The sequence below is a fragment of the Chenopodium album genome, chromosome 24 (assembly GCF_948465745.1).
Source record: "Chenopodium album chromosome 24, dcCheAlbu1.1, whole genome shotgun sequence".
NCBI classification, from domain to species: Eukaryota; Viridiplantae; Streptophyta; class Magnoliopsida; order Caryophyllales; family Amaranthaceae; genus Chenopodium; species Chenopodium album.
This window is the reverse complement of record NC_137857.1, coordinates 31,346,168-31,360,931: the sequence shown is the minus strand read 5'-3', so window position 1 is coordinate 31,360,931 and position 14,764 is coordinate 31,346,168. Positions and strand designations below refer to the sequence as shown.

The window sequence follows — 14,764 nt, the reverse complement described above, 5'->3', positions numbered from 1 at the left end:
TTTTCTTTCAAAAAATTCTTCGTCTTCCTCGTGCTCTCTTCAACTCTCAACTTGTCCAATTCAAATTCCAGATTTGAATCATTTGATGGATTGTAAGTGTTTCGGATGAAAACAATGGGATCTTGCCGAAGGTCCAAAGATGTGGTGATGACTGGGCTCGGTCCAGATAATGTTGGGCCGAGGGTTTCCAGCACAACAAACACACATAAACTAGCCTTGGGGGTTGTGCCGAGGAAGGCCCCTCCAATGCTAAAGTCAGTACAATGTGTAGAGAGAAGTAGCTATGCAAGAGAATTAATTGTTTGATGCGATATGTGAATGAATGTAAAGTTGTACAATTGATGGCTTTTATACCTTTGCATAACTCGAAAAAATGGGCCTAAACCAAATGGGCTTGCCATATTGACTAACCTTGACTTGGCATGAATGAAGAGTTGAACCTTTGAACCTTAGGCTTTAAATTGAATCATTTATGGACTAGACCCAATTGGACTAAAGTGAACCCAAACAGTAGGTAAGAACATGAAGCACATTGAAGAACAATCATCAAATCCAGTAACCCTAAAACCCTAATTTCATTCCTTTACCACTTCTTTTCTGCTATTCTGCAAAAACCTGCAAAAATGGCGACGCGTAATCTTCCATGGGAGATAATTGCCGCAGAAATCCTTCCAAAATTACCAGCGAACTCTCTTCTACGCTTCAAATGCGTCAGCAAATCTTTCAAAACCCTAATTTCAAGTCCCGAATTCATCAACTCTCATCTCTCCTCCAACACCAATCGCCACCTCCTTCTCATCAACAAATCCGACAAGCAACTCTACTCACTCGACTTGGACACCCCGAATTCAGCTGCCACCCTTCTTCCGTTACGCAATCGGTTCAATGATTTAAGTTGCTTTGTTTTAGGTTCATGTAATGGGTTGATTTGCTTTGTACAAATCAAGAGTTGCTGCTATTATCAATTGTTCAATTTATCGACTGGAGTCTACAAGAACGTCAATTTCGACATTACCGAGTTGTTCTCATTCGATAATTACATGAATTTTGGCTTTGGTTTCGATTGCGAAAACGATGATTTTAAGCTTGTTATAGTGGTTGATTATTTTGATGCTATGTCATATAAATATGATCTTGGCGATGAAGCCAATAGAAGAAAAGTTGTTGTTTTTAGCTCAAACACTGGTTCTAAGAGATTAGTTGCAGATATTTTATCACCTCGAGATTCAGTGATATTGCATAATATGGCTGTTACTGAGAACAATAGTGAACTCAATTGTATGTTCTGGAGCTCGTCCATGAACAAGCATCGTTGTGGTTGTTTCGATGTTTGTGGCGAGCGGTGGGTGGAGGATGTGCCTCTACCTGATTACAATGGCGGCGAATTGGAAAGATTATTTGATTTTGTAGATATTGGAGCTATTGATGGATGTTTGTGCTTGTTGACTGTGAATCACCGGCATTCGTCGGTTGATGTATGGATCATGAAGGAGTATAGAGTAAAAGAGTCATGGGTTAAGTTGTTGGATGTATCGGATTCAGTTGTTACTTGTTCTTTGAAAGTTGTGCCATTTGCATATATGGGAAGAATTCTGAAGACGATATATTACTTTTGAAGGATGATACATCAGAGCTTGTATGGTACAACCGAATGTGTAAAACAACCTTGAAAGCTGATATACGCGGTGTTCCTGAAATCAACGATGCTTTTATGTGTAACGATGCTTTTACTATTCCAGATGGTAAACAAATGAAGTGGGACTAATACAAGTGCGAGGTACTCCCATTGTTGGGTAAGCTTTGCCATTCTATTTGTCATTTGTAGTTTCGGTGAATTCGGTTGCATAACTTTGAATTTTTTGCTGTGATTAAGGTTTTATTTGTTGCTTTATGTTGAGTTTTTGATATGGGGCTTGGGAGAGATGAAATGATGAAGTATGTCAATCATAGTTATTTTTTGCAGTCCATATAATGTTAAGATTCTTTTGACTCTTTCAAGTGCGGAATGTGTATACAGTTCAATCTTACTCGAGCTCACTGTACACTATTACAACACATATTCTTATATATTGTGGTAACAATTGCTCTTTTGTGCACTAGAGAGAATTGTAGTAGTGAAGTTATCTTCTCCTACTTTGTTGCAACATAATTTCATTACTAGCTTCCAAAATAGACATATCATGCTTTTCTCACTTTCATATTGAGCTAGGCTTACGAATGTTTATGTTGCTCTATTGCGCACCTTAATTTGTTCTGCTTTGCTCTATTTGATGCTTTACTCACGAATGTTTATGTTTATGCTTGCTCTTCTAAAATTCTAGTTTTGACTTAAAAGTTTGTACTTTTGCTTGTGTAGTGAGTCTAGTTTGAACTATTAAAAGAAAAAATGGACCATTTGAGTCTACCTACACACTTAATGCTCATTCATCAACCAAAGGTTATTGAAATAAAACGATGGACATGCCATATTGTCTTCTATGTGGACACAACCAAAGTCACCTAAAATAGCTTTTGTTTGTTTTTAAATTGTAACTTCTAAATTTGTGTACCACAAATATTTAGTTAATGTGTTTTTATGAATGTTTTCAGTTTATATGCGCACTTTCTACTGTTGTGATCTTCTGTTCTTTCTTTTTTTGACCTACAAAGCTCAGATTTTATAGTTCAAGAATGGAAGATTTTATGGCATAAATTAGCCTTTGTTCCTTTTATAGTGCTATGTAGGTGGATTCTTTTACTGCTGCTTGAATTTTTAACGTCAGAAATTACTGATCTATTTTCCTCACGAGGTGTTCTTAGAGCTAGGTGCCTTCTAATTGGTTATCTTGCTGTAATCTCAAATCTCTCCTCTCCGCCTCAGCAAATATTATGTGCTGAGGTCCTGAATCAGAATAGACAACTCTTTTAGCCTCTGCCCTCGCTTAATTTGCTGTTCTTAAAGTTCTAGGAGCTTCAATTTGCTCTTCAACTTTAGCTTCTCCATTATAGCAAGATCCTTCATATGCCTCCTTTTTATGCGACTTCTTTAGGCAGGATTGGATAACATGTCTTTTAAGAACCTTAGAATCTGGTTGTCCAACAACAAGAATGACAATTTGACCAAGACACAATTTAACACCAATTGGCCACACTGACCTCTAAAGCTCTGTGTTCCAAGTTTTGAGTGTGTTTCTGCACAAATGAGAGGTATTTATTGGAAAATTCAAACTTCATTTTGAAAAATAATACTCGTAGAAAATTTCAAATGAAATTGAAGAAAGTGGACAATACAGTGAAAGGAGTCAAAGGACAGCTTCAATATCTAGTTTGTTTAAGAGTAGGTTTGTGCCTTGTAAATAATCATAGATACTGATACACACCAAAGAATGCTGAACCTGAACCGTTCCTGGTCATGTGATGTATAAGTGTAGAATTTGGATTGATTTTTCCCTAAACCTCATTAGACTTTATCCTACCTCACCTAGTTGTATAATACAGCTATATTTGAATGGAAACAGTTAAGTGTTCCAACTCACGAACGGATGTAGTTGCATGCTAAATTTTCAGGATGAGCCTTAGAAGGTCAAGGCTCGCAAGAGTGATAACCATGAATCTTATACGCTCACCTCCATTTCCTAATTCCTAGCTGGCTGATTTACCACCTAATATCTAGGCATCTGTTTTGACAATACTGTTAGATCATGTGTTTGATTCTTGTGCATAACCTTAGTCCTTAGATGATCGAGAATACTGAATGGATAAAGAAGGAAACTTCTAGGAAGGACCCAACTAGCTCCAAGTATTCAGCCAGATTTATAAATATAGCATTAAAAAAATCTATCAATATTTTTTTGGAAAAACTTATCATGTTTTGAGTTGATCAGTTAAATTGACATAGGATCCATAAACATGATTGCCACCACCATAGGCAACAATTAAAAAAAAAAAAAATGAAGTTAAATCTAATATACTCCCTCCGTTTTTAAATACTTGCTCCACTTTCCATTTGCGGCCGTTTTTAAATACTTGCTCCATTTCCTTATTTGGAAAGTTTTTACAATATTTAATTAATTTCTCACACCTAGTGGACCCAACATATATTCTCTCTCCTCCAATTCTCTCCATTACTTTTGCCTTTTACATTTTTTTATTCTTCCACCAACCCCACTACCTCCATATTTTATTACTTTCTCCAAAATCTCCTAAAACTCCGCGCATTGAGAAATGGAGCAAGTATTTAAAAACGGAGGGAGTAGAAAACAAGAGATAGAAGTAGAGGTTTCAAGGAAAAATTAAGCAAACTGATAATTGCAAGATGAAGAGCAAGCATTGACCTAGAGTAAGGGCCTGTTCTCTTTAGCTTAATTTCAGTTTAGCTCAGCTCTAATCAATTAGTTCAGTTCCTAATTTCCTTCTCTCATAAACAATTCATTTCAACTCTATTCACTTCAGTTCAGCTCCAATCAGTTTAATTCAGTAAATCAGAAGAGGCCCTAAGTTGCAGTTTTCTTCAGTCTGGGCATGAACTTCCTTTGGTGGCTATGATCAGTGATAGAGAACTAAAGAGATTCTGCTATAAGTGGTGACTGATAATTAGAGATAGTAGGAGAGGAACAGAGAGAAGTTTTGAGGTTGAGAGAGTGACTCAATTGATCCTAGCAAGTCATCCTAGGGGCTTTGGTATCATTTACTTTTTTATTTTTTATTTTTTTTTATTTTTTTTTCCGGAGTGTTTGTGTGTTCCTGGGCTGGTTGTTTACCTGAAAGCCACTCGTGATTTGAACTGTTGCCTCAGTTGCTGATCAAGATGTTACGAACAACTGAACTGTTTCGGTTTCCATGTTTATGAATTTGGTGAGGCTTTTCGTTTCCTTGTACATACTTTCTGTAATGGTTTAGGAACCTTGAAAGTCCTGTTCATCATACAAGCCTTTATAAGGAGTCGTTTGGTTCATTACATTGGAATAAACTGGTGGATTATCATACTAGGGAGGTATGGATTCTAAACTTCATACTTGTCTTAACTTGTTTGGTTCATTCTTTGTACTGATTTTTTTAGACCTGATCAAGGATAGCCCACTGGCCCAGGCCGACCCGGCCCCATTCTGGGCAGATTTTTTCAACCCGAAATCGGGTTTTGCCTAGCCCTGCCCGAAATTTATATTTTTTTGGGCGGGTTTGGGAATGTGGTTTTATGCATTGTTAGTTAATTTTTTTGGTCTGCGCGGAAAATGGCCCGAAAATGTGCGGGTTGGGGCACAAAATTTTTGGCCCGATCCGGCCCGGCTTGCCCAATGATCACCTCTATGATTTTTACATCTCATTGAAAGAATGGATTAAGATTTTAAGAATCTTAGGGGGCAAGGTGGGTATGGGATTCTAGGGGGATGAGGTGGAATTAGAACCCCCTTGCCCCTTGGTATGAGATTCCATACCTAAATGCCTAACCAAACAATTAAATGGATGGAATGGACTTTAACTCCATTCCAAAAGTTCCAACCAAAAGACCCTAAGTAGAATATTGTCCTGCCTTTGATCACCAATACCTCTTTGTTTTTCCATTAAAGCATTAGAAACCAGTCTGCGCACACTGGACAATTCAATTTTTAAAAACTGTCTCTTTGTTTTTCCATTAAAGCATTAGAAACCAGTCTGCGCACACTGGACAATTCAATTTTTAATAACTGTCACAAGTTTAAGCTTACTTATTACTCTTAATTTATCATACTTAGTTTTGATAAGGGCCTATTGTTAGCTGTCAATCTTGTCATGTAATTAAGGGTTGATTCATGGTACTTGGATCCTTAAGGTACCTTAGAATGGAAGAGGTAGAATATTTCCTTATGTATGTCTAATTTGCTACTGTTGCTAAAAATTTTCTTGTATCTTGCTGAATATTGTTATGGCTGAATAAACTCCCAAGATAATCACTTCGTTTCTGCATGTCATTTTGATTCTTAATCTTTTGATGAAGCTCCTTACTAGTTAAATATCATACTTTCAACCTGAATTACCTGCTGAAGCTTGATTTCTGTTAGCCATGTCACATAGCTTTCATCCTGTTAATGTAGATTCTTTTATGGTTCTGTTTTCATAAGCTTTGCCGTTGCTGCATCCAAAATGATTGTAGCTTAGTTGATATCAAATTAATGAAATTATAAGTGATGTATGTTACTGTAGTGCTGTAGTCTTGGTTCTGCTAACTATGTTAGAATCAATTGATCAGCTTATCTCCTTCCATTATTATTGTTTTTTTTTTTTCTAGTTAATTACCCCATTTAAAATAATATTAACCTGTTTTTTTTTTTGAAGAATTAAAATACTAGGGTTCATTCTTGACTCATCCTTTTATCATTTTTTTTTGGTGAAACTCATGCTTTTTTCATTGATCACTGTAAACACCATATTTATAAGTCAGCAGTACAATGCAGAATCTGGATTCAATACTGCTGTAATATTAGTTGTTCAGAAGCTCAGTTGATGTGAAAAGAACCAAAGAATCCCTATTGTAGTCTTAGTTAGCTCACTTGTATTAGTTTGATTTTCTTAAAATGTGACTATTTCTGCTAAGCATTTATTAATTTTTTCTTCATCATTTTCTAACAAGATACCGAATGATCAAGATTCCTGTCTTTACTCTTCGATTCCTCCTTGATTTCGTAAACATCTAAATTGGAATATTGATGCAAAATTGGAACAATTTAGTGTGTGTTTTTAAGATGATTGTGGACAGCTCATATTTCTTTCATCGGATTTCGTTTGTCATTTTGCGTTTGAGCTTATTGTAAATCAATTCTTGTATAACGGCAGGGGTGGACTTGACAGTTCAGTTTTGTTCTGCTATGCTTGGTTTCATCATGTGTTTGTGATGGTTTCATTAGTAATACATTTATCATTCATTTAAATGCATGTATTATTGAACTTCAATTTAATCATTGTTACTTTCACCAGACATAATCTCCAGTTGTAAAGGCCAAATTGGTATAATAAATCCCTTACAAGTTACAGTGTTTTACTCGTCGTCTTCTTTTTGTCCAGGGATCAATGAGAAACACTGGATGTACGATGGGAGTTACCAGACGGTGAAGGCGATTAAGGGGCATCTTCAGAGACTTGGGACTTACGCGAGATGGTTTATGTATATGATGTTATATGTGATCGGAAGACAAGATGTGCAAAGTTTGCCTTTTAAAGCTTGTTTTAGTAGGCCTGAATGGGCTGAATCCTTCCAAGTTGCAACATCCATTTGTAATTTAGCAGCGTGTTTTGTGTAGGGTTTATTAGATACTTTCTCTATTATAAACAGAGACTATTTGCAAAACTTCCAACTTTAGTCCTTATGCTTGCTAATGTATAATACTCTATGATTCTCAATTATACTACGTATTCAAATTTCTCTTTTTTGTTTTTGTTTAAGGTAAGATGAAGGGGTCCTACTAAGCCGAAACCCCTCGTTAACTTTAGCGGACTAGACAATTTGGGAGAGTGGGGGAAAGGTAAGGGAATTCCATCTTTCAAATTGTCACTAGTAGGGATTGAACCTCAAGGGTTGGATGGTACTCACATCTCCAATAGTCCAAGCTTATTTTGGTAGTATTAAAATTTCACTTGAATATGTTTTATCTTGCGTATACTTCATGTATACATATTCCAAATCAAATAAATCATGTACTAGACAAAACATCGTCCAAATCAAATAAATCATGTATCCTTTGAAGAGACTAGAAACCACCACTTGATTGACATTCCTCCCAATAGTCCAAGAAGACCTTATTAGACCCATACTTGCACCCATGGCTTATTCTATTAAAAAATGAGACATTACTTAAACAAAGAGGAAATTAACATCAACAAATTAAAGTCATTTCAACAAATTATAGTCAATATGATCATAAATGTTATCTTATTTGTCTTTCAATCAAATTCAACATGCAAATATGGTCATGGCAAAAGAAAATAAAAGAAAAGAATAAAAATGCATGGTGAGCCATTCAATCAATAAATATAACAGCGAAATCTCAACTAGCTATTTGCCTCTTTTTAGGCCATATAATTAACTGATTATATAATATAGTTTATATAACTATAAATATGGCAATTATATTATTTTATGTTGCTTTCTCTTTATAGTTGGCCTCCAAATATGGTGGGACTTAATTAACTAGCATATATAGACAGGATGCATAGCTGGATAATATATGATCATTTATAGAGGTTAGCCAATTAAATATGTTTGGAGAAAGGAAAACATAAATAAAAGGGGGAAAAAAATTTAAAAGAAAAGTATTTATTATTAAATTTGTAATAATTAGGGTTTATATGATACCAAATGGCATATCACTAGTATATCCTATGTGCACAAAATAAAGCAAGCGTGGGGACGCACGTAATAGACCATCAATTTTGTTACTAAAAGTTGATCACAATTATTATAACTACTTGTCGAAGATGAACCTCAAAAGATAAACCTTATACAAATGGAAAAGAAAAGCAAAGAGGCCATGGTCAAAAAGGTCTCATAAATGTTGTTGATAATCATGGATTGAGTATACAATGCATGAACTTGCTTTTTCATCAGGTGATTGTACATGGTGGCCGATAATGATGTCTATGTTACTTGAAATCAGGTACTTGGTTAAGTGCAAAGTATATATATCAAAAATTAAGTGTTTGTACTTATCTTACTCATGCTAAATTATATTGCAAGAGTATTTTTCGGAGTGTCAAGATCTAACATCAACAATCTAAGGGGAAATGAACATTTGGAGTATTATTTAATGATCCATCAATGAGAAATGACAAGCATCTAAATAACCTTTCACATACAAGAAGTCCCCAGTTTCACTTAATTACAAAAGGCAATGAGGGTAAATGGGAAGAGATTATTCATTATTGCACTAGTGGAAAATTTCTCATTCGTAACAGGCTATTTGTAACGGGCAAAGCTTTGCCCGTTACAATTAAGATATTCGTAACGGCAAAATAGTGCCCGTTACGAATACTTATTTATTCGTAACGGGCAAAATAGTGCCTGTTACGAATAAAGATATTCGTAACGGGCAAAATAGTGTCCGTTACGAATACTTATTTATTCGTAACGGACACTATTTTGCCCGTTACGAATACTATATTACACGTAAATGACCAAATTTAGCCCAACTGATGAGAGGAGAGCCCAATACTTTGCTTTTTAGGGTTTCACTCCCCCTCTCTCTGCGTCATTCACCTCTCTCTCTCCTCTCCTCTCCTCTCTCTCTCCTCTCTCCTCTCTCCTCTCTCCTCTCCAACCTCCTCACTTTCTCTCTCCTCCGTCACCTCCTTCCACACCACCTCCGTCGCCGCCGTATCAAACGCCTCCGTCACTTCCACCGGCGTCAGCGACGATCTTCCCGTCGATTACGACGAGTTTTTGCCGGAGTCGTCTCCGTCGGACCGCAACTGGTAAGCGTTTGAGGATTTCAATCACCAATTCTTCGGGTAAATTGGGGTTTGATTTTGGGCGATTTCTTCTGTGGTAAACCTGAAGATGAAAAGGGGGTTTATTGATTTGATTTTGGAATTCATGGATCTGATTTTTGTGTCGTTCAGCCATTAATGAGAAGCTCTGAAGCAGGATTTCTGAGTTTTTAGTTCAAACAGAAAATTGAAGAGAGTGTATAAGAAGTTCAATGTTTCGTACTTTACCTCATTTTGATTTTAATTTAATTTTTTGTTTTTTTGAGGATTGTTTTTTTTTTTTTTAGTTGACTGTCACTATTCATTAAGCAACACGGCGCAAGGCACAACCGCACAAGCTATCAGGTTATTCGGGTCTGCTGGTTGTTCTCTTTGGCAGGTGGTTTCAATTTTAGATGATTTTGTTGTTTTTTAAGATGAATTTGTGGTTTTAATTTGGTGATTTTTTGAATTGATTGCTGGAAATTTGGTGGCAGGTTTTGCCTCTGGTTCCGCCAGGTAGAAAGGCTAATGAACAACCAAGCCCGTAGGCTTCTTCCTCTAATTTAGATCTAAGTCGTTGAACAAATTCACAGGTTCGTTTCGATTTTTTTCTCTTTTGCTTTCTTTTCGTTCTTCGATTTGATGTGCTCGTTGTTTTGATCTTCGCATTGAATTTTTTAGGATTTATAATTGGTTATTGTTCGAGAATTATTTAGGTTTTTGAGTGATTTAATAGATTTTTAATGTGATTATTGATTCAGCATTTGATCTGATTTTCAGTACGTTTGTTAGTGAATTTGTGAAATCATGCGTTCTCATCATCGGTAAGATTTGAGAATTTCTCGTCTAGGTGTTTGATTCTTAGTGTTGATTTTAGGATTTGTGATTTTGGATTGTTTATTTCAATGATCTGAAGAGGATTTTGTGGTGTAAATCTTGTAGATCTGTAAATTTTATGGTGAAATCAGCTTTTTTTTTTTTTTTTTTTTAATTTTGATTTTTTGTAAATCAACTTATTTTATGTAATTCAATTATTATTATTATTATTATTATTATTATTATTATTATTTTTTTTTTTTTATTTTATTTTTTTTAGCATTAACAATTAATGCTATTATTATTATTATTATTATTATTTACGGGCTGATTCAATTATGATTCATTTTTTTAATTTTGATATTATTTTTTGTTTCAATTATGTTAATTTTGGTTTGTTGAAATTATTGAATGTAGGTGGAGCATATAATATCTACACAAGGGAGCTTAAGACTCAACGTCTCAGACCATAAATGTTGGGATAAAACTTGTTTTTATTACAATTACGATTTTTTTGCTCTTTTATTAGTCTTAGCCTTAAGAAACTTGCGACATTATATGAGCAAGTTGATGTATTTTAAAGTTAATGTATTTTAAAGTTGATGTATTTTTGAGTATATTAAATTTGTATTATACTTGTGTAATAAAAAAATTGTGTGTGTATTATATTTGTGTAAAAAAAAAATTATCTCATTATTTGATAAAATGATCCAGCATGTGCTAGCACGTGCTGGATATTTTTTTAATTGCATCAAACACTATTCGTAACGGGCAGATATAATGCCCGTTACGAATAACCCGTTATTCGTAACGGGCAAAATAAATGCCCGTCTGCCCGTTACGAATAACCCGTTATTCGTAACGGGTACTTGAAACGCCCGTTACGAATAAGTAGTTATTCGTAACGGACGGTGCCCGTTACGAATAATAATGGCCATCCGTAACGGCAGCATACGTAACGGACGCTGCCCGTTACGGATGGGCCTTTTTTGCCCGTTACGGATGGCCTTTTTTCCACTAGTGTTGAATGGCTCTAGAAGATGAATTGACTATGCCAAAGCCTATATATATTTTTTATTATTATTATTTTTTTTTTTTTTTTTTTTTGTGAGTGTTTCACCTGGTTTACCCTTTGGGCTAATCCGGATTCAAGGATCCAATCTGAGTGGTTAGGTTCCAGTCCTCTCCCAATTGTTGCTGCGGGGGAATTGAAAATAGGTCCTCCATACCAAATGTAGTCTCAATCACCATTACACCATCAACCAATTGGTTGTACACTCTAAATTTTGGACATATATTTACTTGAGCTAGTTTTAATGAAGTGTAGTCCAAAATGCACCAAAATGCAATTCATACCACCAACAACCAATTGGTTGTACACTCTCAATTTTGGACATATATTTACTTGAGCTAGTTTTAATAAGGGTGTAGTCCAAAATGCACCAAAATGCAATTCATACCAAATTTTTTTTTTTTTTTTTTGACAAAATTCATACCAATTTTGTGTTAGAGTAAGTTTGATTTGTGGTTTTAAAAATTGCAGTGTTGGATCATTCTATGGCTTGCGATTAAGGCTCTATATATCATGTTCAAATTATTTCCACTTATTTTAAGAAAACTAATTTTAGATGAAGGTAATTATTTCATATTGGATAAACTTAAAAGAAATAAATTCTTACGAGTTCTAATGATGTTATTCCATAGTGAGAAATATTCAAGTTTCTTCACAACCAAAATGTGGTGTAAAAAAGTTCATATAAGCTCTAACAAACTTGAATAATACACATGCATACAATCAAGTTCCAATTTATTTTAATTAAATTTAAATAAGTGAACATCAAGTAAATTAAAGGCATACTTAAAAATGCTTTTCAATAACCATAAAACTATTTTATAATTTAAAGTACATGGTTTATGTTTACACCAAAAATCACACTAGAGCATAAATCACTTTTATAATTTGGTTTACTATAAGCTTTTATAAGGTCAAAAAGAAATATATCAAAAGTTATTTATAAAACCGAATAAAATGAAGAGGTAAAATAAGTCAATTTTACAATTTTTTTAAAACATGATTAAAACACACATAACATTGTACAATATGTGCCAAACAACGTACAAATAAATATATATTTTTTTATAACATACCAAACATTATTCTATGATGTGCTTATTTTTTGTGGCGTAGTTTGGTTTGGTTTGGTTTTGATGCTGATTTCCAAATCTAACATCGAACAATCTTATATTCCGAGCCATAAATAATTTTGGCAATGAACAATTAAGACTTAAGAGGGTAATAGTTCTAGATTTGTCGTGTAGTAGAAGAACATGTGATGATTGACTTTTTGGAGGCTACGTGTAATACCTAAAAAAAGGTAGATTGTTTTAGGCAAGTTTAGCCATTTCTTATGTGGCGGATTATCGAATTGGTTGGTAAAACATCTCTTCAATTACTTTCTTTGCCTTATTTCCAATCAATACTAGTAAGAAAATTAGCTATATCAATAGAGATATTATTTGAGAAACTATTAGGGAAAAGCTAGTTTAATTTGCTATGACATGATATTGGAATTGATAATAAAAACTAGGATTGCATACTTATTATGTAACAGACTTATTTTAGCCTATAAAACATCCTTAGAATATGTTAGGGTCTTAGGTAACTATGTGCATATTGGATCTTGTAGGAACATATTGAGCAATATGCACAGTGAGCAACAAGTTAAAACCGAAACTATATACTTCCTCCGTTTCTATTTAGTTGACGCGTTTGATTTAGGCACATATATTAAGGAGAGGAGAGAGAGTGATAGAGAATGAAAAAGTAAGTGGGGTAGCTTGTAAATGCAAGGTGAAAAATTTACCCAAAAGGAAACGTGTCAACTAAAAAGAAACTTCCTAAAACGGAATACCAAATACGTGTCAACTAAAAAGAAACGGAGGTGGTATGTCTTAAATGTATTTACTGTGGTGATGCCAAATCCGCTAGAAGGATGTCACATGTGAGTGATGATCAAGATAACAAATAATTTGTGGACTACTCCACCGATTAACATATTATTTTAGAATGAAATCCATGCTTATTTATATGCAGTTAAATTCTCTTACGATATAGTATTGGTATAACATTTTGAAAACTTATCATGCTATCAAGATTCTTTAGTGATCCTAGACCAAAGGCGGCGGGCCAACCATCCAATATACAAAAGAATTATGTTAGATTTGTATGTGGTTAGACTTTTGTTTGACATATATACAATACAAACTAAAGAGTTATCGAATTTATCCAGGATCATGGAAAGAAAAAATTCAACATTTCTCCCTCTACTAATCAAGAACAATACAATTATTCCCACCAAGCAAATCACCAAAAAGAACAACAATAATAATAATTTGTGGTGCAAAAATGTTCCATATTATTCAACATCTAAAAAATTACAAAATGATTTAAGGTGTTTCACAGGCAGTAAACAAGCAAGTAAATCATGTGGACAATGAAGTAAGCACAACATCATTGTGGCTCAAGTGGGAGGCCCAGCTCCAGTTCCAGGGGAACATATGCATACCCTCCCTTATTTCACATTTTTATGTCCCCTTTAATTTTTAATTAATAAAAAAACTTCCTTAATGTTTTAATATTTATTTATTAATCAATTAATTAATCATCTTAATTATTCTGTTTACCTATTTGCTTTAATGATGACACTTGTTTCACTTTATTCTTCCGCGGCGCCTTTTACAAATCACTACTTGAGAAAATTATAATTAACTTAGACTTTTTTTCCTTTTTTATTAATATAATTTTATTTTATTTATTTTTTGAGGAGCTTTAGTTTTTGGAAATAATTTTATTGGAGCCACAGCATTGTGAAAAGAAAAAAGAAATCTAATGATCTTTAAAGCATGTAATAATTTATGTAAAAAAATATTTAAGGAGTACTAGCATTTGATTTAATTATGCAAAAAGGGATTATTTGTATCTTAATTTTAAAGGCTATCTCATAAAATAAGGATACTTTTGTTAATCCATCTTTATACCCACGAAATATTACTAATATTGATTAAGTACAAATTATTTACAAAAGTATCTTTAAATTTGATTTGTAATCTACAATCAAATGCCTTTAAACAAAGAGGTGATTGTGGCAATTCGAATGCATAACTATAGTTTTTATTTATTCATAAGGTACACATATTCTTTTAGACTACCATCTTTTAGGGCCCAATAACATCATCTCTCCAACCCCTTTACCCGTGGTGAAATACAATCCCGTGACGATATAGGAACTCGGAGAAGTAGCTCACTAGCTCTTATAAATTGAACAGTATCATTCACAGTTTTACACTTGTTAACAGTCCTTAACACACAACTTAGCTCATAATTATTCTAATTTATATTTACATAAAAATTATAAAAGCTTGATGTTTCAAAAATATACTTCATAATAAAATATACTTCATAATATATATCAAAACAAATTTAACAATATTCACGTGAATATAATATTTCTTATGATATATGGTCATGAGA

General features: G+C 33.9%; 1 protein-coding gene and 1 long non-coding RNA gene across 4 annotated transcripts; both read left to right on the top strand.

The window, feature by feature from the left end:
• The first annotated feature begins 568 nt into the window (after positions 1-568).
• Positions 569-7,371, top strand: LOC145611991 (F-box protein CPR1-like). Of its 2 annotated transcripts, none has more exons than XM_081667372.1 (2): positions 569-1,777; positions 7,018-7,371. In XM_081667372.1, exon 1 carries the CDS (start codon positions 624-626, stop codon positions 1,614-1,616), a length of 993 nt encoding a protein of 330 aa, XP_081523498.1. In that variant the 5' UTR covers positions 569-623; the 3' UTR covers positions 1,617-1,777; positions 7,018-7,371. The 2 variants fall into 2 exon arrangements, with proteins under 2 accessions (XP_081523498.1, XP_081523497.1); XM_081667371.1 differs by having other exon boundaries at positions 569-1,793.
• A 1,856-nt stretch (positions 7,372-9,227) lies between these two features.
• Positions 9,228-10,926, top strand: LOC145612318 (uncharacterized). 2 transcript variants are annotated; one of them, XR_014106573.1, is made up of 4 exons: positions 9,228-9,420; positions 9,723-9,814; positions 9,912-10,010; positions 10,651-10,926. It is a non-coding gene; the product is annotated as an uncharacterized LOC145612318 (long non-coding RNA). The 2 variants fall into 2 exon arrangements; XR_014106572.1 differs by having other exon boundaries at positions 9,723-10,010.
• The last annotated feature ends 3,838 nt before the right edge of the window (positions 10,927-14,764 follow it).

Coding starts and splice junctions, on each gene's coding strand:
- LOC145611991 (XM_081667372.1), top strand. CDS start 624: ATGGCGACGCGTAATCTTCCATGGGAGATAATTGCCGCAGAAATCCTT.